We start from the raw sequence: 23,706 nt of genomic DNA, 5'->3' as shown, positions 1-23,706 counted from the left end.
CGCCGTTACCACAAATAACCCACACATAGATGCATTGAAAGAAACTTTACTGAGTAACATAATGCATCAGAATACTATAGGCACAAAGAATGAAATTTCTGTAGATTTACCATACATTTTACTTTTCTTGCGCATGATAAGATTACTAACGGAAGTTACTTACCGTCCATTGTCTGGAATATAAACTATCCTTTCTCCTCTGCAAACATGTGCTTTTGCAGCAAGTATTATCAATTTTTTCCGTGATTGAAAAGCTTTAACGCACACAAATCCCGCAGTCATACACAAATCCACAAGGCATCAGCATGCCATGTTCAAAGAATATCCGCGTTTCGAAAACTACCAGCGATATTGGCTTGCATGAGAGACGACGTCATGCCATGATATGATGTCATGATTCCTCGGGGCCCGGTGTTGCCGCGAGACGCTTCTTGGTTCCAAGCAATGAGCTGGTTCCAAGTAGGTAACCTCGTTGGTTAGTTCAAAGAGGAAGGGGATCCTTCAGGAACTGCTGTGTAGTCTGCAGTGCAATTGTAAAACACTTTGGTTAGTTGTTTGTGCTATGTAGGTTATGTGATGATGCGTGGAGGTTGGTTGGTGGCTCGTGAAATAACATTGTCAAAAGTTTCTCTACGTTCTCTGTGCAAGATGCCTGCTGCTTATTTCAGGCACGAGGAAGGAGCTGACCAATTCCATGTTACATTTCATTTCCAAAATGCAGACTTAGGAGTGAATCGTCAATTCAATTTTAGTCGGCAAGTGTCAGAGAGTGTTAAGGATTTGACAAACAGAGTTTCTGCAAATGTAGAGAAAGCTCTACAGAAAAAAGCGAAGAAAAAGAAAAAGGAAACAGAAGATACGTCTTCAAATGTACGTGTTGAAATTCTCAAAAATAGTGCTCTTGTACCGCCAGACACTAGATGTGCGGATCTTCTTAAATGTTCGAAAAATCTTACTTTACATGTTGCTGGTGTCGATTATGTTGTTATTATGAATGCACCGTCTGTTGATATAGTGAAATTACCTGCCAGTATTATGGCAGGTTTTCCTGTTTATCCTGCGAAGTTTAAAATGCTGTTTGCTAGAGAGGAAAGTAGCAAGTTTACATGGTACAGATGTGCGACATCAACGTGCTCTGAGTGTGTACAGGTCGGGAGTGGTTATTATTACACGCCAACAGTTAAAGACATTGGGAGCTTTTTGAAGTTCTCTTGTGTTCCGAGCAACGGCGATGTGGAAGGTCCTGTAGCAGAAGAAATGTCGAAGAATGTCGTTGAAGCTGGACCAGGTCGATGTCCCTTCGAGAACCGCCATGTTTTCACGTCTACACGACTGGAAAAAGACAGGTATCGTAATGAAGCTTGATGAAACAATGTGAGAGTAAAAAAGGAGTGACAATAGGATCTCCTATGTGTAACATATGCCTATGTTTTATCTCTTGGTTGTCTACAATAAGTTTTTCATCGCATCGTTAACACTATCAACTCGTCACATCTAGTTTATACAAGCAATCAAAACAATCATTATTGGGGCTCGGCTTTGACTTGGTATGTCATTCAAATAGCAAACATAGACAATTTGTATATATCAAACTAGCGTCCAACAAGTCGTTCATACAACCATAATGAATAGGCAACAAACCCTAATGTCATCGTAAATAAAATAAATGTTTCTAAAAACCAATATGTAAGCAATGGGGAACCTCGCGTAAATTTTGTGGCTTTTGGACAAACCGAATAAACAGCCCCATCTGCCCTTTAAATAGGAAACAAATCCAATAAATTAAACAAAACCCCATTGACTACTTGTTTGACGAATTCTTAAAAAAATTCTAGATCTTCAATTGACCCCTGTATCTGAACTACACTTCATGATGTTAATTATCCACTAAACTATAGTATTCTCAAAGAAACCAGCAACACGAAAATATGGAAGTTCTCCTGGACTCATTAACGTCAATTTAGCTGCAATGCAGCCAAAGTGGACCTCTTTTTACCTAGTAAACACACACCAATCTATTAGTAATGGAATCCTAAAACTATATAAACATACTGTAACAACAAACTTCACTGTGAAAAAACAGCATCATACAGGACTTTGGAGTAACAATATTCAAGGAATAAACCATCATTCACACACCCATACCAATTTGACAATTCATCGATGCCTCATGATGTGTGTTATCAAGTGAACCCTTTGTATAGTTAAATTATGCCATAAATTACATGTTACATGTTATTTGATCTGCCCATGTAATCCTAAACATTCTTCTATAACATCACATTTTAGAAGAGCCTATTACCTTCTTGTCAGAACTGCTTATTTTCCATGTTTTCCTTCTGTACAAGGCTGCATTCCAAATACCTCCAGAAAAGACTAAGTAGTACTTTAATTTGTATTACATGTTAAGAAATTCATCTTTCTCAGGATCTATTTTCTTGCTGTAGCCAGTCTGTGATTTATATCTTATCTACTTTGGCCATTGTCAGTTATTTTGCTGCATGAATAACAGAACTCATCCATATCTCTAAGTATCTCGTTTCCTAATCTGATTCTCTTAGCATTGCCTGATTTAATTTGACTATGTTTCATTACCCCCATTTTTCTTTTATTTGCGTTCATCTTATTATCCCTTTTAAAGATCCTATCCATACTGTTTCACTGCTGTTCAAAGCCCACAGAACCAACACCTAAACCAAATTGGAATCGAACACTCCCTTAACGTATATATGTCAACACAGCTCACAATACCAAAAACACAGATAGCTACGACCGCGCATTGGAAACGAACACTTCCTCGACCTATATAGGTTAACAGCAGCTCGCGATACCAACATAACGACCATCGCGCTTTGGAATCGGACTCTTCCCTTCACTTATATAGGTCGACAGTGGCTCACAGTACCAAAACCAACGATGCAATGGAATCGGTCACTTCCCTTCACCTATATAGGTCAACAGCAGCTCTCGCTGCCTAACACACATAGCTGCGACGGTGCAATGGAATGGGTCACTTTCCTTCACCTATATAGGTCATCAGCTCACAATACCAAAACACACATAGCTTAGACAACATATTGAAATCAGACACTTTTCATCACCTATAAAGCTCAAAAACAACTAACGATACCAAAAAAATTTAAACAAGTACTTCCCCAAAAGTATCTAAATCAACCCCAAGTGCAAATACCACAACTTCAACCACCAACACATGCAGTAAATACCACCGACTGACCAAACAACATAGAAATACCCCACCAAACATCATAACACACGAAAAATACACCAAAAAGAAAAAAAAAAGACTGCTTACCACAAAAGAACTCTGGCGCTACACACTAGGTCAGACACCACAGTCACACAACACAGCCCCTCTCTCTCTCTCTCTCTCTCTCTCTCTCTCTCTCTCTCACTCTCTCACTCACACACACACACACACACACAAAAAAAAAAAAAACCTCCACCCTCCCCCCAAAATCAACAAAACAGATTCTCCACAACATAATCATAAAACAGCCACCACCCCCCACCCACCTACTTCCACTAACATTACCAACAACTATACCCCTCCCCCACCTTCAGCCTATACATTTTGCTAATACCTCGTAAAAAATGTGAAAAATGCAATAGTCCCTAGGGACATTCTTCCGTCAACAATACTCATCTAAAAGAGACTGAAGGTTAGAAGAGCACCTCTTCCCCCTCCCAATAACTGACTTAACCCCCCCCCCCCCCCCAAATCCCTCTATCGTATTTGTACATGCCCCAGTCTCATAATTCTTGAATTTAAGCTATGGTTAACAACTAAATGATCATACCCCGTCTGGCCCAACCCGCTATAAGATGTAAAAGCATCGGAAACTATTGTGCTACCCTCCTCTATAAACTCCTCAATTAATCCCACCAATTCCCTTTTTGTGCTCCTCCCAAAAACCCTAAAAACACCTCTGAAAAACCATCCCCAGATACAACAGCCCCCCACACCCATATACCAACTGGAGACTTACCACTTCCTCTTCCCAAACTGCGGCTCGTCAACCTCCACCACCAACCCAGGCCCACCCAACTTACCCCTGTACTTAATATATTCAGAACAAACTTCCTTACAAAATGGAAACAAATCAAAAACCGTCCTCTCACTCACTGTATGGGAGGTTAATACGTCATCAACACTATCTCTCTCATGCCCAACCTAGAACTCTCGATCCAGGCTCCACACCTTATGGAGTGCCAAAGGTTGTTCCTATGGCACCGCCACATGTAGCTGTCCCCGGTCAGAGACACCGAAACTCTATCCAAGCGCATGTTCTGCTGACACACGCTGCACTTCAGCCAACAGTCCAATAACTGTAAGAATTTTATCAGAGACAATATATTGTTCCCCATTTCCATCTGCAGCCGAACACTGTCATATTATCTGTCATATCCATGCCTAACAAAAGCAGCCACAAATTAAATTAAATGACTCATCATGCAGCATACAGCAAACAGCACTACAATAAATTAGACACAACAAGAACTTAACTCTGAAACCAATTTCTGTCGAAGAACAGTCATAAACAATGCCTGAACAGATCAAGCAGCAACACCAAAATGAACCCAATACACCACATAACACGCGAACCATAAACACACCACAAGAGGACGCCACCGATTGCAACAAAATGACATCTACAAACACAACACACTCATAAACTAAACTCTGCGCCGTCGTGATGTCACACACCACAATACCCTTACGTCACAGGTCAAAGCCGACGGGTGGGATCTGACACCTCCATTGACCCCTTTTAATTCCATTTTGAAATTTCTCCTTAGTTTCCTTCACGGCTTACTGAAATTACAGGGTAAACCTACAAACCCTTCTCATCTTTGGCTTTTTTTTTTCATATCCTTCAGCCTTTGTAACTGCAGTCTACTGTCATTGCAAGTTGTAAGTAACCTTTTAGTCCCTGTATTTTATACCTGCTACCTTCAAATTTCAAAGATCGTAATCCACTCCACATTGTCAAAAGCTTGCTCTAAGTCTTCAAATGCTATAAATGCTGGTTTGCATATCTTAAACCTATTGCTTAAGATAAGTCATAGGGTGAGTATTACCTTGTGTGTTTCTACAGTTATCTAGAACCCAAATTTACTTTCCTCGAAGTCAGCCTCTACCAGTTTTTCCATTCCTGCATATATAATTTGTGTCAATATTTGAGGTTACCCAAAAGTTATGATTCCACCCATCTTCTTTGACCTGTGATTTCATTATCGTGGCAGACACCCCAATTTCAAGTGTACACACTGTGAAAGACCATGATGACACTTCATTACACACATGAACATACACAAAAAACATGTGAAATACTTTTAATTCCAGCAATAAATGAAGCGGGATTACAGAAGCATCCAATTCCACCCGTCTGCTTTGACCCATGACATCACCAATATGGTGGAAACGACCATTCTCTACATCTCCAATATGGTGCCTACGATGTCATTACATAAACACAAAAATACCTATAAAACCAACAAACAAATCTCCCACCAAAGTGTGGGAAATTGGGGATTTTGGGTGAGGACAAATGAAATATAAGCACATACAGATGCACACCACGATCCCAAACCACACAAAATGATGACATAAAAACACTACAAAATTCCCAAATTCTTCTACACTTATAATATCGACAGGAATCTGTCACTTTCCTTCACCTACGTGGCTCAACTGCACTTGTCGATACCACGAAATAAAAACCAACAACTCCAAAAATTATGATCACACTGCAACTATCGATACCACGAAACCAACACCTATAACAACAAAAATTTGAATTGGACACTTCCCTTGACCCCCCTGAGGGACCTGGGGTTAGAATAGGCCCAAGGTATTCCTGCCTGTCGTAAGAGGCGACTAAAAGGAGTTTCACACATTTCGGCCTTTATGTGATGGTCCCTTGTAGGGTTTGACCTCCATTCTTCAAAATTTGCCTGAAGAGTGAGCCGATTGGGGAAGGCCGCCTTACACAGTGCATTGTGTCCATCGTGCATTGAGAGCTTTAGCTCACTTTCTTGTTGTCACATTGCAGTCCCACCCATGCTGCAGCGCTCGGGCAAGGACACCTTCCTGGGTGCATTTTCCACCATGTACTATGCAGTGTCACTTTCTGCGTCGACGATGACCATGGACTTCTTTGTACCTGATATCCAGCACGGTAACCAGTCCGTTGTGGGGCCGCCATGTACCCTGTTGGTTGTAGCCGCCTGACCACACAGGGATTGCTCTGCTGATGCCTGCCTTGTTAACTCCCCATGTATGCCAAGGGGTTGATGCCCATCCCCCTGGGGCATTGGGACTGCCGGCAATGGCCGTCCTGCCAGGTGGCCTTTGCTGCAACTGGGTGGCACCCGTGGGGAGGGCCCCTGGCTGGAATGGGTGGCATCAGGGTGGATGACACGTGATGAAGTGTAGTCCATCATTTCTTGCTGGTGGTGAAACACCAGCAGTCTCTAAGCATTCGCGAGCTCAGTTCAACGCACAGAAGTACGACCCCAAATTGTTCCCCTCCCTGGCCACACCACGGGAGGACCGTCAGGCTAAGGATTACAGCGGATCTTATTCGCTCCGGTATCTTGTATGTTCGAGAGCTGATGGGGAATGTTTCATGACAATGATGCTTCAGTATTTTTTATTGAGAATTTAGAGGACAAGTTTTGGGAGGTGGAGGGCTTGTCCAAAAGTAGATCTGGGTCAGTCTTGATCAAAACAGCATCCTCTGCCCCGTCATGGGCATTACTTGCTTGTGACAAGCGGGGGATGTTTCTGTAACCATCACGCCCCATAAGAGCATAAATATGGTCCAAGGTATCATATTTAACAGGGACCTTCTTTTGCAATCTGACGACGAGCTGCACACCAATTTAGAGTGGCGAGGTGTACATTTCGTCCGGCATGTCCACCGTTTGGCCTTCGAGTGTGATACATTGCCCGAGACGGTCAAGGTGATGGTCTGCTGCTGTGACATCCCTCCCCCAATGCGGTGCTTTAAGTGCTGGAAGTTCGGCCATATGTCTTCCCCCTGTACTTCCAGCGTCACATATCGAGATTGCGGACACCCATCACATCCCAATACTCCATGTGCCTCGCCTCCCATCTGTGTCAACTGCGGACAGCACCAGTCGCCTTGCTTACCAGACTGCAGGATTCTCCAGAAAGAAAGGAAAATCGTGGAGTACAAGAGCCTGGACCGACTGACTGACACTGAGACTAAGGGAAAATTTTAACGCCTTCATCCTGTGCGTATGACATTGTCTTATGCTGCCGCTACAACAGTTCTGGCACTATCAACTCTGCCAACCCGTCACCTCTCAGAGCCAGAAGACTACACCTGCCCCCTTGATGTTGGGGGGCGTTTCCCTCCCTGTTGCTCCTGCACCACCTACTTCGGGAGCAGCAGCCCCCCCCCCCCCCCCCCCTACCATCGGGGACATCCCTCCCCACTTCTAAGCCGAAAAAGCATAAGTCTTGTTTGGCTTCTCACTAGGAAGGGGTCCCTTGGATCACTCCCTTCCCAGATTTCTCCTAGTGGGAAAGATGACACCTGCCACTGGCTGAAGAGCCCAAAAGCAGCTGGCCATAGGGCTTCATGCTCATCCTCAGTTCCGGAGACTGAGCCAGTTAAGTCCTCCCAGCCAGGGAAACCCAAGAAGCAGTGAGAGAAATCCAAAAAGAAAACCCCTAAGACCAAGGAAATTGTCGTGGCACTCACACCACCGCTACCTACAAGCTCTGCGTCTGGGAATGGGGTGGAGATTTCCGTGTCCACTGAGGACCTGTATCTCGCTGGACCCTCAGACACAGTGGGTATAGACTGCTCAGGCAATAAGTCAGTGGCAGCAGGTGACTCGGAGGTGTAAACTGCCTCATGGAATGTTCCTTGGTTTCCCAGTCTCACGATGAAGTCATTCTCCAGTGGAATTGCGGCAGTTTTTTTTCACTGCCTGGCTGAGCTACGGCAGCATGTTAAGCTTTGCACATGCTATCTGCATTGCCCTCCAGGAAACCTGGTTCCCAGCAATGTGGACCCCTGTCCTCCACAGCTATAAGAGAGATTACAGGAACCGTAGTGACTATAATAGAGTGTAAGGTGGAGTCTGAGTTTATGTCCTAAACTCAGACTGTAGTGAACCTGTGCCTCTTCAAACCCCTCTTGAAGCTGTGGCTGTCAGAATAAGGGTGACACAGGAAATAACTGTCTGCACTGTATATATTCCTCCAGATCACGCAGTACCCTTGAATGTATTAGCTGCACTGATTGATCAACTCCCTAAACCTTTCCTACTTTTGGGAGATTTTAACGTGCTTACTGGCTGAGGCAGAGATGTCGAAACTTTACTGTCTCAGTTAGACTTCTGCCTCTTAAATACTGGGGCCGCCACACATTTCACTTTGGCTAGAGGTAGTTACTCGGCCATTGATTTATCAGTTTGCAGCCCAGGACTTTCCCATCTATCCAATGGAGAGCACATGACGACCTGTGTGGTAGTGACCACTTCCTGTCACTGCCCCAGCATCAGGCCCATGGATGCCTACCCAGATGATGGGCTTTAAACAAGGCGAACTGGGAAACTTTCACCTCTGCTGTTACTGTTGAATCTTCCCCACACGGTAACATTGAGGTGATGGTTGAGCAGGTGACTACAACAATTGTTTCTGCGGCAGAAAATGCAAGACCTCGCTCTTTAGGGTGCCCGAGGTGTAAGGCAATCCCTTGGTGGTCGCTGGGAGTCGCTGAAGCAATTACGGAGTGTCAGCGAGCTCTATAGCGGACTAAGTGGCACCCTTCCCTGGAGCACCTCATAGCCTTTAAATTGCTCCGTGCCGACGTTCGCCAACTTATCAAACGACGGAAGCAGGAGTGTTGGGGGGAGATAGTTCTCGACCATTGAGTGCCATACATCACCTTCCCAAGTCTGGGCAAAGATCAAACGTCTTTTCAGGTACCAGATCCCAACAGGTGTTCTTGGTGTTACCCTAAATGGCGTGTTATCTACCAACTTAAACGTGATGGCCAAGCACTTTGCTTGAGCATCTGCATGGGAGAATTACCCCCCAGCCTTTCACACACTCAAACGGTGACTGGAAGGGAATGTCCTATCATTCACTACACGCCACAGTGAATTCTATAACACTCCATTTACAGAGTGGGAGCTCCTCAGTGCCCTTGCACATTGCCCCAACACAACTCCTGGGCCTGATCGGATCCACAGCCAGATGATTAAACATCTCTCACATGACTACAAGTGACATCTTCTCGTCATCTTCAACCAGATCTGGTGCTATGGCGTCTTTCCATCACAGTGGTGGGAGAGCACCATCATTCCAGTGCTCAAACCCGGTAAAAAACCCGCTTGATGTGGATAGCTATCGGCCCGTCGGTCTCACCAGCATTCTTTGTAAGCTGCTGGAACGTATGGTACGTTGGCAATGGGGTTGGGTCCTGGAGTCATGTGGCCTACTGGCTCCATGTCAGGGCGGCTTCTGTCAGGGTCGCTCTACCACTGATAATCTTGTGTCCCTCAAGTCTGCCATCTGAACAGCCTTTTCCAGACGGCAATACCTGGTTGCCGTCTTTTTTTACTTATGTAAAGCATACGGCATGACCTGGTGACATCATATCCTTGCGACATTGTATGAGTGGGGTCTCTGGGGCCCACTCTCGATTTTTACCCAAACTTCCTGTCACTCCGACATTTCTGTCTCCAAGTTGGTGCCTCCCATAGTTCCATCCGTAACCAGGAAAATGGAGTCCTGCAGGGCTCTGTATTGAGTGTACCTCTATTTTTAGTGGCCATTAACGGTCTAGCAGCAGCTGTCGGGGCCCTCCATTTCACCTTCTCTGTATGCAGAGGCCTTCAGCATTTCATACTGCTGCTCCAGTACTGGTGCTACTCTAGTGTTGCCTACAGGGAGCCATCCATAAGGCGCAGTCATGAGCTCTAGCCCACGGTTTCCAGTTTTCGGCTGCAAAGTCATATGTTATGCACTACCGTTCATCCAGAACCCACACTTTACCTTAATGACGATCCACTCTCTGTAGTGGAGACGTATCAATTCCTAGGACTGGTTTTCGACGCTCGATTGACTTGGCTCCCTCATCTTCATCAGCTTAAGCAGAATTGCTGGCAGCACCTCAATGCCCTCCATTGCCTGAGCAACACCAATTGGGCTGCTGCGGCTTTACAGAGCCCTTGTCCAATCCCGAATTGAATATGGGAGTGTGGTTTATGGTTCGGCAGTGCCCTCAGCATTGCATTTACATGAACCTGTGCACCACTACGGGGTTTGACTAGCGACAGGAGCTTTTAGGACGGGTCCGGTGACCAGCATACTGGTGGAGGCTGGGACCCCTCTATTCCAAATCAGACCTGCACAACTGCTCACCAGTTACGCAGCACACATTCATAGTTCTCTTAAGCATCTGAATTATTGTCTCCTTTCCCCGCCTGTGGCAGTCCATCTTCCGCATTGACGGCCCAGGTCGAGGTTAACAATTTTGGTTCGCATGTGGTCCCTTCCCTCCGACCTGGAGTCCTTCCCTTTACCACTTCTACTTGTGGTCTGTTCATGTATGCCTCCATGGTGTACGCCTCGGACGCAGCTTTGTCTGGACCTTTTACATGGCCCTAAGGATTCCATTAACCCTGTGGCTCTCCGCTGTCACTTCCTTTCGGTTCTTGACGTGTTCCGGGGCTCTCAGGTGATTTACACAGATGACTTTGTGGCTGATGTTCACGTTGGCTTTGCTTAAATTCACATCAGCCATATTGAACAGCATTCTTTACCTGATGGCTGCAGTGTATTCACTGCAGAGCTGGTGGCCATTTCTCATGCACTTCAGTATCTCCGTTCATGCCCTGGGGAGGCTTTTATTTTATGTACTGGCTCCTTGAGCAGCCTGAAAACTATCGACGAATGCTACCCTCATCATCCTTTGGTAGCGTCCATCCAGGAGGCCATATGTGCCCTGGAACGATCCAGTCGTTCAGTGGTGTTCGTTCGTCTGGACCCCTGGTCATGTCGGAATCCCAGGAAATGAACTTGCTGACAGGCTGGTCACACAGGCTACACAGAAACATGTTCTGGAGATGAGCATACCCGCAACTGACCTGTGTTCGTTATTACACCGCAAGGTTTTTCAGCTTTGGGAGATGGAATGGCAAAATCTCAATACGCACAAGAAACTGCGAGCCATTAAGGGGACCATGAATGTGTGGAAGTCCTCAATTAGGGTCACTCACAGGGACTCCGTGGTTCTCTGCCAGCTCTGCATTGGCCATGCCTGAGCGACCCACAGCTACCTCCTGTGCCGTGAAGGCCCACCTCATTGTCGGTGTGGCGCCGGGTTGACATTGGCCCATATTCTTCTGCTGTGTCCTTCTTTGGCTGCTGTGTGACTTCATCTTTGGTTGCCAGACTCGTTATCATTGATTTTAGCAGACAACACATCATCAGTTGATTTGGTTTTACATTTCATCCGTGAGGGTAGGTTTTTTCGATCTGAGTCTTAGCACATGTCCTTTTTTTCCCTGTGTGTCCTTCACCGTAGTGCTTTTAGGGTGGAGCTTTTAATGTGTTGCAGGGTGGCTGGCTTTTCCTTTTTATTTTCGTGGTCTGCCAGCTTCTGTAATCTGCTTCCTTGTTTTACTCTCTTCTAGCTATTTCCCCTGTTGTTTTCCTGTCCTCTTTTGTTCCTGTAGTGTTTGTTGCCTTTCCTTCGTTCTTGCGGTCTTTCTTTCCATTTTGTGTTATAGGTCTCGTCTGTTTTATTCTCACTCTTGTGGCATTGTTTTATTAGGAACAAGGGACTGATGACCTCATAGTTTGGTCCCTTTTCTCCTCATTTAAACCAACTAACCAACTTCCCTTGACCTATATAGGTCAACAGCAGCTCACGATACCAAAACACAGCTATGAAACATTGGAATTGGACACTTCCCTTGACCTATACAGGTCAACAGCAGCTCGTGATACCAAAACACATATAAGTATGACAACACATTGGAATCTGACAGTTCCCATGACCTATATAGCTCAAATACAACTGATAATACCAGAAAAATTGAAATCTAGTGCTTCCCCTAAGATACATAAATCATCCACAAGTGCCGATACCAAAACATCATCCACCAACACATGTAGAAATAACACTGACCCAACAGCACTTAAAAACCCCACCAAACATCATAATACGCGAACAATAGATCCAAAAAATAGACTAACAACAAAACAAACTCCCAACCCACCCACAACCTACCAACCCCCCCCCCCCCCCTCCCCCAAACTTTACTCTGCCCCCAAAAACAAAAATCCACCAACAGTCTTTGGTCCAAGATGCTGGAACTCTGGCCAACTGCATATTCTGCTTGCATACACCGTATTTCACTATCTCCACCACAAGTGCAAAAAGTTGCAGAAACTTAATGACGGACAACATGTCGTGCCCCATTTCAGCCCACAGACGTGCACTGTTAAATTTAGAAGTCATATCCATACCTAACAAAAGAAGCCACAAATTGAGTTAAACGGCTTACCGCGTGACAAACAGCAAACCGATAACATCAAACGACACTGCAATAACATAAACATAACGGAAACTTAATTCTTAACTCACTGAAACCAATTTCCGTTTTTCTATAACAGTCATGACCGATAAATGCACACATCAAGCACTGGCACCCAAATGAACCTAATACACCACATAACACGCGGACCACACACAGACCACCAGAGGACACCACCAACCACAACAAGATGACATCTACAAACACAACAAACTTATAAATGAAACTCCGCGCCGTCATGACGTCACACACCACAACACCCTTATGTCATGGGTCGAAGTCGACAGGTGGGATCAGACGCCTCCATTGACCCAATGAAACTAACAGGACAACTGTGGGAAAGTAAGGGGTTTTGGGTTGAGACAGACTAAATACACAACAATAAGAATGACACCATCCAAAAACAAATATTAACTCAAAAACCAAGCACACAGGAATTCTCAGTTTACAATCAGAAAAGGAAGCAACAGAAACAGTTGGCACTGTAAATTTCACTTGACCTATATAGTAGCTCAAATGAAGCATTTGATGCCAGGAACTCATACACAACTCGGAAACCCGGTACCGCAAATTTCGCTTGACCTATAAATCTCAAATGAAGCCCTCAGTACCATGAACCCATGCACAACTTCAGAACCTGACACCACTGTTTCAGTTGACATACATGGTATCTAAAACAAAGCCTACAGTACCAAAGACCAACACACTCAAATCATCAAATCTGTTACCAAACCTGTCCAAATAACAGTAGGAACTTGCCCGTAGACAATGTATCTTCACCAGCTCCAACACCTGCTCTTAAATTTGTGATATCCATTATTGACCAAAAAGGAAAAACACTATTAAATTTCTGACCATAAGGAACATGTGGCATTAGGCCTAATAATAGCAAACGAATCGATCACTCATAGTATGCACAATTAAAGTAACTCTTCCAATGATGATCTCACACTAACTGTGTCAAATGACTGACTAAGCTACCTAACAAACAGCTTTGAAACATAACATTGGACACGAGTGTACCACCAAATGCTACAACATGCTACAAACACAAACTGATTCAAAAACATTGTGCCACCGTAACATCACACGGCACAACACAGTTATGTCATGGGTCAAAGCAGATGGGAGGAACCACAACTTTTGGTTGACCCTAAAATTTTTTCGCTGTGACTTGTTAAACTGATGGTTCTGTAGTACTCACACATGGCAGTCCTGCCTTCTTTGGAATTGGAATTATTACATTCTTCTTGAAGTCGAAGGGTATTTTACCTGTCTGATATGGGCCATTCCATGTGTCTGAATGGATCATTTGGAACACTCTGTTCATTTTGTATTGTTACAAAAATAGCATGAAAACAAATTATAAATGTTTATTTTATTCTTAACAGGTAATTTCAATCCTAAGGTTAAAACAAAAAGCATAAAAGGTAAAAATTTTGTTAACTGAAGTAAAAATATGAAGTAATTCTCCTGTGATGGAAAGGGACTAATACAAAATGAAAGTTTCATCTGAGTTAGTACATCCCTCAAGTACTGTGAACTATACAAATGTACTGTCTCATGATTTCAGTAATTAATAGCCACATATCAAGTATTATTGTAAGAGTATGGAGAATTACATGGAACCCATTGCTTTTTACTTACTTTTTACACATGTGACGGAAAGGGTCAGTTACCAAATGAGAACTTAAAAACTACTTTGCTAGTGTTACAGCATCAACATTCTTTGTCAGAACTCACATTATGATATATGAGTGATGTCTACACCAGGAAATGGAAATCTCTGCCTATTATCAATATTGTGAACTGGAAGTACTTTCATTATGTCAGAAATTGGAACCCATGACATATGTTTGCTTTTGAATGCAAATTTGAAATCAGAGTTGCGTTTTCTCATAAAACTGATCTCACATTTGGTGTTGTCAAATTGTAAGATTTGTCCTATGAAATTTTTAGTTGTCTTTTAGCTATAATCTTCACCGCTGCAGAAGCACCTACTTCAACATTTGAATGTACCATATGGTTACAATTAAACTTTTCCTATTTAACATGTTAAAACACGGAAACAAATTTCTGTACAAGAACCAAACTTGGTACTGTTAATGTCAAGGACATGGGGAAGAGAAATAATGCAGAATCAGTTCAGCTGAAACACTTTTAATAGGCAGCTACGATACATCAAACTATGACATACTGGTACCATTACTGCTACAAAAGGGGCTCAATATGGCACCCATCAGTGTCTAGAAGAGTCTGAAAGTGCAGGATTGCATTCTGCACAGTAGAACGAAGCATGTCCATAGGTATGCTGGCTACCTCTCTTGATATGCTGTGCTTTAGATTAGCACGTGTGTATGTCCCCCTGGTAAACCATGTCCTTCTGGTAGCCCCACGATCAGAAATCACAGGATTGAGATCAGATGATCATGCTGGCCAAGCATTTGGAAACAATAGGCTGATAACTCGATCATTTCCAAATGTGTTTCGGAGAAGCTGGTGAACTTCATGAGTGGTGTGTAGTGGGGCCCCCATCTCGCATGAAAACTGTAGAGTTCAATGTGTCCCTCTCCTGTAGGGGTGGTTATGACATGCTGGTGAAGCATATCACAGTAACACCGGCCAGCCACACTGCACATGTTTGGTCCTTGAGTGCCATCCTGTTCAAAAAGGAATGGGCCAATGATGTACATAGCCATGAAGCCGCACCATACATTGACACCTTCACCATATAGAGGAGCTTCATTCATGGTGAAGATCCCCACACATGGCAATTCTGTGTGTTCACCTCATCCATTAGAGAAAAAATGAGCTTCGTCTGCCCATTGGGTGGTCCAGGGCCAGCCCTTGTCAACTTAAATTCTTGCGAGAGAGCAAAGTCAACACGTCATTGTGCGTCCTGCGGTGCAAGCTGCTGTATGATATGGGATCTTGTACAGATACCATTTGAGAATGGTTCAAAAGACCTTCTGTACAGTGGACCACAGGATGTTCAACTGTCGTGATACAGCATGCGTGCTGCCTGATGATTGGCAATTTGAGAGTGTCAGGACCGTGTGTACATTGGACCACAGGATGTTCAACTGTCATGAAACAGCACACGCACTGCCTGACCATCAAGAATTGTGCAGAGCTTTGCCTGCCGTAGCAACAGTGATTCATCAACGACCTGTGGTGCAACCCGGCCATCGGCTTCTTCTCGGAGCAATGCCCAGTTCTCCAGTTGATTCAAACTACTTCATCATGCTCCACACAGCAGGTGGAGAAAGAGCGCATTTCCGTAACGCTTTCAGCTGGTGATATTCTCGAAGTGCAGCTGCAGCATTATTGTTGGTTTGGTAATAAAGCGCAACACTGGCATCAAATTGTGGCTTCTGTTTATGCACTTGATCCTTAGAACAAAATATCATCTCTGATGATTTTGGCACACCAATAAAAATACTCTGCACCAGCAACCAGGTGTTTTATACCTAATGCTGAATAGCATTCTAATCTCTTCCGCTCCCCACCAACACCACTGACACTTTCCTTTCCATGACCTGCAGCTAGTAAGTTCCATTTTAACAGAACTTTGAAATTTTCCTGAAGGTGAGTTAAATTAGATGGAATAACGCTTGCTGCACCATCTGAAAAAATGTTTATTGTTGGTGCCTCTGGGTAAGTTTCCCTGAACACAGAAATCACAGACTTTTAGACGGAATGTGTTACAGCATATTTATCATGGCGATATTTGTCACAAACACAACTTTTTGCCATTATAGGGCTTATCCAGGCAACTGCTGTCAAGATTGCAATCTGTTGAGAGTTCCAGTATGCAGATTGAGGTCCATTTTAAAATCTGGCAGTATAATTTTCGGCAAAAATCTGTACTAAGATTTCTTTACCATCTACAGCACCTTTCTTTTTTTGAAAATATGTACCCTGAGTTTTCAGCAAGAAGCAGTGTTTTAAGAACTGAGGTATTTCTTCAGCAAGTTCTTCAAATGTTTGAGACAGTATGTTCCTTCAGAACCTCAATTTTTCTGTTAACAGTTTTCCAAACAAACCATGGTGAGTCATTTGTTTCATCTCTTAAGGAATTAAGCTGACTTAGCAGATTTCTGATATCACAACTATCACATTTGTTTGACATGCAGATTTCATTTTCAGTATTGCAGACTAATGTAGTGATCAGTTCTGATGATGATTTAGGAATATCCTTTTTATGCCCATCTAGAGCAGTCAAGAGTCAATTGACGTTCTCATGATAGTGTCACAAGCAGCTGTGTCACTGATTAGAAGGACAAAGTTTGTTCGCAGTGAAAAGAGTTTTGATTTCCCCACTTCCTTATCAGGGTTTTCCTTTTTCAATATTTGATATGCCCCTTAAATAGTGGTGTACATAAATCTCTTCTGAAATTTTTCTTTTTCTTCATTCGCTCTCATTGTTCCCAGGAACTTGCAGTCATATATCATCCCTCTGATTTAATTGCGTGACTAAATCTGACCCAGTTTCTGTTTTTGTTTTGTTTCTGGGGTTATAGAGAGACAATGCGCATTAGCGAGTTTTGTGATCAAACAGCGAATCTTGCTTGGACTTACTGTAAGTGACTTCAATGCCTTTTTGACAGACATCGCTTTACTTTGAGAGGTGGATAAGCAGGTGCAACATGAAAGGGTGACCGAAGTCCTGCAGGCTGTATCTTCTCCTCTTTTAGTTTTTTTCTGTACTCTCTCTTTAGAATTTCCCCCTCCTCCCCTAAAACTGCTGCTTCATGTTTAGTGCTAGTTTTCTGTCTCTTTGTGGGCTTAGTTTTTTTTTTTTTTTTTTGCCCGTACTTCTCTTTGTCTCCCTGATATTCTTCAATATTTTCTCTCTCTCTCTCTCTCTCTCTCTCTCTCTTTGTGCTGCAGATTTACCCATCTTCTCATATTGGAAACCAACCCACCAACCAAACAAACAGAAGCTACGTTGAGCTCAGTGATCCACATATACTGGTCTGTGACAGAATGGGACAGTTATTAAAAGCTTTCTCCAGTGTTAGGGTTTTGTGTTATTTGAGATTAGGTTGCTGTGGGATGTTTATCACATGAAGTTCATTTATAATACAAAACAGCATTGAATAAATATTAATTGTTTGAATGTAATACAAAAAAAATCCACTTTTTCTGTGATGAAATGGGACACTCAAACCATCATAATTAACGTTCCAATATTATGTATAATATGGAGTAACAGTGACAAATAAATTACATGCAAATGTAGCCATGAGTCTATATGTAAGTAAATAAAAGATTAATTTTCAGAATTATTCAGACTTATCTATAAGAAACCTGCTTGTTCAGCTTCCCTCACGGTTTTTATTGTTTGGCGACTTCAATGCCCATCATCCCCTTTGGGGCTCTCCTGCATCCTGTCAAAGAGGCTCACTCTTGGCGGATGTCTTCAACCATCTCAATCTTGTCTGCCTCAATACTCCTCTCGGACTCTACTCATACCTACTCCCACTTGGACCTCTCGATCTGTTCTACCACTCTTGCCTGTCGGTTCAAGTGGTATGTCCTTCCTGACACCTATTCGAGCGACCACTTCCCCTGTGTTGTTCGTCTCCTGCACCACACCCCATCCCCACGTCCTTCGAGCTGGAACATACCGAAAGCTGACTGGGGACTGACTCCTCCATGGCGACTTTTCCGGACCACGATTTTCTCAGTTGTGACAGTCAGGTCGAATACCTCACAGCTGTTATCATCAATGCTGCTGAACGTTCCATTCCTCGTACTACCTCTTCTTCACGTCGCGTTTCCGTCCCCTGGTGGAACGAGGCTTGTAGAGACGCTATCCGTGCTTGACGACGTGCTTTACGCACCTTTCGCCGCCATCCTACGTTGGCGAATTGTATTGGATACAAACGACTCCGAGCGCAATGCCGTAGAGTCATCAAAGACAGCAAAAAAGCTTGTTGGGCCTCTTTCACTAGCTCCTTTAACAGTTTTACTCCCTCTTCTGTCGTATGGGGTGGCCTGCGCCGGCTGTCGGGCATTAAGGCCCACTCCTCGGTACCTGGCCTGACCTCAGGTAATGAGGTCCTCGTTGATCCTGTGGCTGTCTCCAACGCCTTCGGCCGGTTTTTCGCTGAGGTTTCAAGCTCCGCCCATTACCACCCTGCCTTCCTTCCCAGGAAAGAGGCAGAAGAGGCTCGGCGACCCTCCTTCCACTCGCTGAATCTGGAAACTTATAATGCCCCCTTTACTATGCGGGAACTCGAACGTGCGCTTGCACTGTCCTGGTCCTCTGCTCCAGGGCCAGATGCCATTCACGTTCAGATGCTGGCACACCTTTCTCCGGCGGGCAAAAGCTTCCTTCTTTGTACCTACAATCGCGTCTGGACCGAAGGTCAGGTCCCCATGCGTTGGCGTGACGCTGTCGTTGTTCCTATACCCAAACCCGGGAAGGATAGACACCTTCCTTCTAGTTACCGCCCCATTTCTCTTACAAGCTGTGTCTGTAAGGTGATGGAGCGCATGGTTCATGCTCGGTTAGTCTGGATTCTTGAATCTCGACGGCTACTTACCAATGTCCAATGCGGCTTTTGTCGCCGCCACTCCGCTGTTGACCACCTTGTGACCTTGTCGACATTCATCATGAACAACTTTTTGCGGAGGCGCCAAACGGTAGCCGTGTTCTTCGATTTGGAGAAGGCTTATGATACCTGTTGGAGAGGAGGTATCCTCCGCACTATGCACAGGTGGGGCCTACGCGGTCGCCTGCCCCTTTTTATTGATTCCTATTTAACGGATCGAAAGTTTAGGGTACGTGTGGGTTCCGTATTGTCCGACGTCTTCCTCCAGGAGAACGGAGTGCCTCAGCGCTCCGTCTTGAGCGTAGCCCTTTTTGCCATCGCGATCAATCCAATTATGGATTGCATTCCACCTAATGTCTCAGGCTCTCTCTTTGTCAATGACTTCGTGATCTACTGCAGTGCCCAGAGAACATGCCTCCTGGAGCGCTGCCTTCAGCGTTGTCTAGACAGCCTATACTCATGGAGCGTGGCAAATGGCTTCCGGTTCTCTGAAGAGAAGACGGTTTGTATCAACTTTTGGCGATATAAAGCGTTCCTTCCGCCATCCTTACATCTCGGTCCCGTTGTTCTCCCATTCGTGGAAACAACTAAGTTTCTAGGGCTCACGTTGGACAGTAAACTTTGTTGGTCTCCACATGTCTCTTATTTGGCGGCCCGTTGTACACGTTCCCTTAATGTCCTCAGAGTTCTTAGTGGTTCATCTTGGGGAGCGGATCGCACTGTCCTGCTTCGCTTGTATCGGTCCATAGTCCGATCGAAGCTGGATTATGGGAGCTTCGTCTACTCGTCTGCTCGGCCATCCCTCTTACGCCGTCTCAACTCCATCCACCATCGGGGGTTACGTCTTGCAACCGGAGCCTTCTACACGATTCCTGTTGAGAGTCTTTATGCTGAAGCTGCCGAATTACCATTGACCTACCGGCGCGACTTACTGCTGTGTCGGTATGCCTGCCGGCTGTTGTCTATGCCTGACCACCCCTCTTACCAGTCCTTCTTCGCCGATTCTCTCGACCGTCAGTATAGGTTGTATGTGTCTGCCCTGCTGCCCCCCGGAGTCCGCTTCCGTCGCCTGCTTCGACAATTGGATTTTGCCCTCCCTACCACCTTCAGAGAGGGTGAGAGCCCGACACCACCTTGGCTCCAGGCTCCAGTTCATATTTATCTCGACCTCAGCTCACTCCCGAAGGAGGGTACTCCGGCTGCAGTGTATTGCTCACGGTTTGTCAAACTCACCTTTATTTACACCGATGGCTCCAAAACTGATGTGCCTTTGTCGTCGGGGCCGCCACCTTTAAATACCGGCTCCTCGACCAATGTTCCAGCTTTACGGCTGAGCTTTTTGCTCTCCATCAGGCCGTTCAGTATGCCCGCTGCCACCGCCATTCATCGTATGTACTCTGCTCTGACTCACTCAGTGCTCTTCAGAGCCTAGGAGCTCCCTATCCGGTCCATCCCTTGGTTCAACAGATACAGCAGTCCCTCCATTCTTTTGCTGATAATGGTTCTCCTGTCAGCTTTCTGTGGGTTCCCAGACATGTAGGAGTGCCTGGGAATGAGGCTGCAGATGCTGCAGCCAAGGCTGCAGTCCTCCTGCCTCGGCCAGCCTCTCATTGTGTCCTGTCATCTGACGTTCGTGGGGTTGTTTGTAAGAGGCTCGTGTCGTCGTGGTGGGATGCTTGGTCATCTCTCCAAGGAAACAAGCTCCAGGCAGTAAAACCGCTCCCAACTGCTTGGACAACCTCCTCCCGACCATCTCGGCGAGAAGAGGTCCTTCTGACCAGGTTGCGGATTGGGCATTGCTGGTTTAGCCACCGCTACCTGCTCTCCGGTGACCCAGCCCCGCAGTGCCCTTGTGGTCAGGCATTAACAGTGCGCCATGTTTTATTGTCGTGTCCCCGCTTTAGTCAATCTCGTGTTGTCCTGTCCCTGCCATCTACTTTACCGGATATTTTAGCTGATGACGCTCGAGCAGCTGCTCGTGTTCTGCGTTTTATAACTTTGACTGGCTTGTCCAAAGACATCTAACTTTCTTACTTATTGTAGCTGCATCTTCGTCAGGCCTTTCTGGTGTCCCCCCCTCCCTTTGAGTTTTACTAGATTCCATGTGCTCTAACAACTGTGACTGGGCGCTAATGACCTCAGTAGTTCAGCGCCCTTAAACCCCACAAAAAAAAAAAAAAAAAAAAAAAAAAAAAAAAAAAAAAAAAAAAAAAAAAAAAACAGTCAACATCTAGTAAATGTAAAGAGAATGAGGCTAATGATTCAGAGACCCTCCCAGCTGCACCACTTTTCCTCATGGTTTCATGTACTGAAGATGATCAGTCCTTTGCTACAATTAATCTGTTTATTATTCAAAAAGGTGTTGATACAGTTGCCAGCCCTGTGAAATCCTGCTCTTGTTTACGCAATGGCACTTTGAGTTTTTCGTGTTGAGGTCCATTGACCACTGAATTCTTCCCGTGGTGTTATTTACACTAGCCTGTTTGATGGCCTGACCGAAACAGAAATCCAAATGTACCTCTCTGATCAGAATGTCATTGCAATCCATTGGATGATGGGGAAGGTAGATGCACCCTTAGTGCCCACACACACTAATGATGCTTTCATCAAAGATCAAAGCAGGCTATCAAGTTACCACAGTCAAACCATACATTCTGAACCTGATGCGCTGCTACCAATGGCATTGTTTCAACCACACTTGAATGTCGACACCCGGCCAAATTGTAACCTGTGGTAGGGATGCTTACGAGGGTGATTGCCCACCTCCTCCTCCCCACTGTATCGATTGCAATGGTGACCACACCGTCTCTTCTCAAGATTATCCCATGTATCTCAATGAGCGGGCCATCGAGGAGATCCGGTTGATGGAAAAAGGCGCCTTACCCAGTCACTTGCAAGTTGTTGGCTAGTAGGAAACCCTCCATTCTACCATCTGGCACTTGCAGTACTGTTCTTGCTACATCTTGCTTCATGAAGGACATGTCCAAATAGACATGCAACCTCAAATTCAGCACCATTGTTGTTACACCTCATGGCGCAAAGTCACCTGCTACACAACCGGCAGGCCGGAAAGGACAGAAGAAATACTGCCAACAAGACTTCTTATGTCCCTCCAGCCAACAAACATTTGAGTCTCCCTCTGCAAACTGTAAAGGCTCCAAGAAACCAAACAAAGGGAAATGGTCTTCTCCTTCGCTGATTCAGAGACCCTCTTCGAAGTTGTCTCCACGTGATACCCTTGCCTGGCTGACCTCCATGTTGGTGGTGCGCACCACCAACCATTGTTCTGCCCTGGACTCTGCAAAATGACAGAAGGAGAATGTCGATGCCTCTGTAGATCTCGTGGAGCAGGATTGTACAGTCTCTGCGCCCTGTGCAGTGAGTCTTCAAAGGCTGGCACTCGGCAGTCGCTGAGGTGACATCCCCTTCATTTTTTCCCTCCTCCTCTTTCCTAGTCATGACACTCTTTGATCCAACAAAGAGGACTTGCGGCTGCTCTTGGAATTGCAGCGTGCGCTTGTTCTCTGCCTCTAGGAAACAAAATTGCTTCCTCATGACGCTTTGAGTTCTCGGACCTCTTCCCAGTCCTCTTTGACATGCCTCCCCCCCCCTCCCCAACACCCCCCACCTCCCGCTGAGGACGGCATTCCATCTCATGGGGGAGTCATGCTGCTCATCTGGGATGATGTTCATAGTCAACCCATCTCCCTGACTACACAGCTTCAAGCTGTTCAGTCTTCAGTTTCCTTCCTCACTTGCACTTTTCCAATTGTATCATTCACCTTCTTCCGTCACTCGGTGTCACCAGGGCAGACTTCATCCAGCTTATTGGGCAACTCCCCCCCCCCCCCCCCCTTTTTGCTGCTCAGTGAATTTAATGCACACCATCCCCTTTGGGGTTCTCCCAGAACCTGTCCAAGAGGTGCCGTCTTGGATGACATCAATCAACTTAACTTCGTCTGCCTTAACAGGGTAGCATCTACATTCCTTTCAGACTCCATGCACACCTATTCCCATTTGGACCTCTCGTTCTCACTGCGCAACTTGCCCATCATCTCAAGTGGTGAGTTCTCTCTGACACATACTTGAGTGACCATTCCCTATATACTATCCATTTGCTGAATCGTACCCCACCTATGTGCGCACCCAAATGGCAGTTTTCTAAGGCTGATTGAAGGCTTTACTCCTCCCTGGTGATCTTCGATGAACAACATTTCCCCACTTGTGATGACCTGGTAGAATATCTTACAAATGTCATCCTTACCACTGCAGAAAGTTCCATTCCTTGCACTTCCTCTTTATCATGCCATGTCCCGGTCTCTTGGTGGACTGAGGTGTACCATGACACAGTTTGCATGCGGAGATGTGCTCTCCACATTTTTAACTGTCATCCTATGATGGCAAACTGAATTCGTTATAAACAGTTGCATGCACAGTGTCATTCCATTCTTCAGGATAGCAAAAAAGCTAATTGGATTTCCTTTGCTAGTTCCTTTAAAGGTTCCACTCCCTCTTCCATCATATGGGCCAATTT

The 23,706-nt window shown here is 45.1% G+C and overlaps 1 protein-coding gene across 1 annotated transcript in view; it reads left to right on the top strand.

Annotated features, from left to right (window-relative positions):
- Positions 1-435: 435 nt before the first annotated feature.
- The window catches only part of LOC124798174 (2',5'-phosphodiesterase 12), a 57,150-nt gene continuing 33,879 nt past the window's right edge, over positions 436-23,706 (top strand). Inside the window, exon 1 of the mRNA XM_047261458.1 lies at positions 436-1,346. Coding sequence (XP_047117414.1) covers positions 577-1,346 — 770 coding nt within the window. The 5' untranslated portion in view covers positions 436-576. The remainder of the gene's footprint in view (positions 1,347-23,706) is intronic.

Source organism: Schistocerca piceifrons, chromosome 5, assembly GCF_021461385.2.
Source record: "Schistocerca piceifrons isolate TAMUIC-IGC-003096 chromosome 5, iqSchPice1.1, whole genome shotgun sequence".
Taxonomy (NCBI): domain Eukaryota; kingdom Metazoa; phylum Arthropoda; class Insecta; order Orthoptera; family Acrididae; genus Schistocerca; species Schistocerca piceifrons.
The sequence above is the reverse complement of the archived record's forward strand: the minus strand, read 5'-3'. Positions and strand labels throughout refer to the sequence as shown.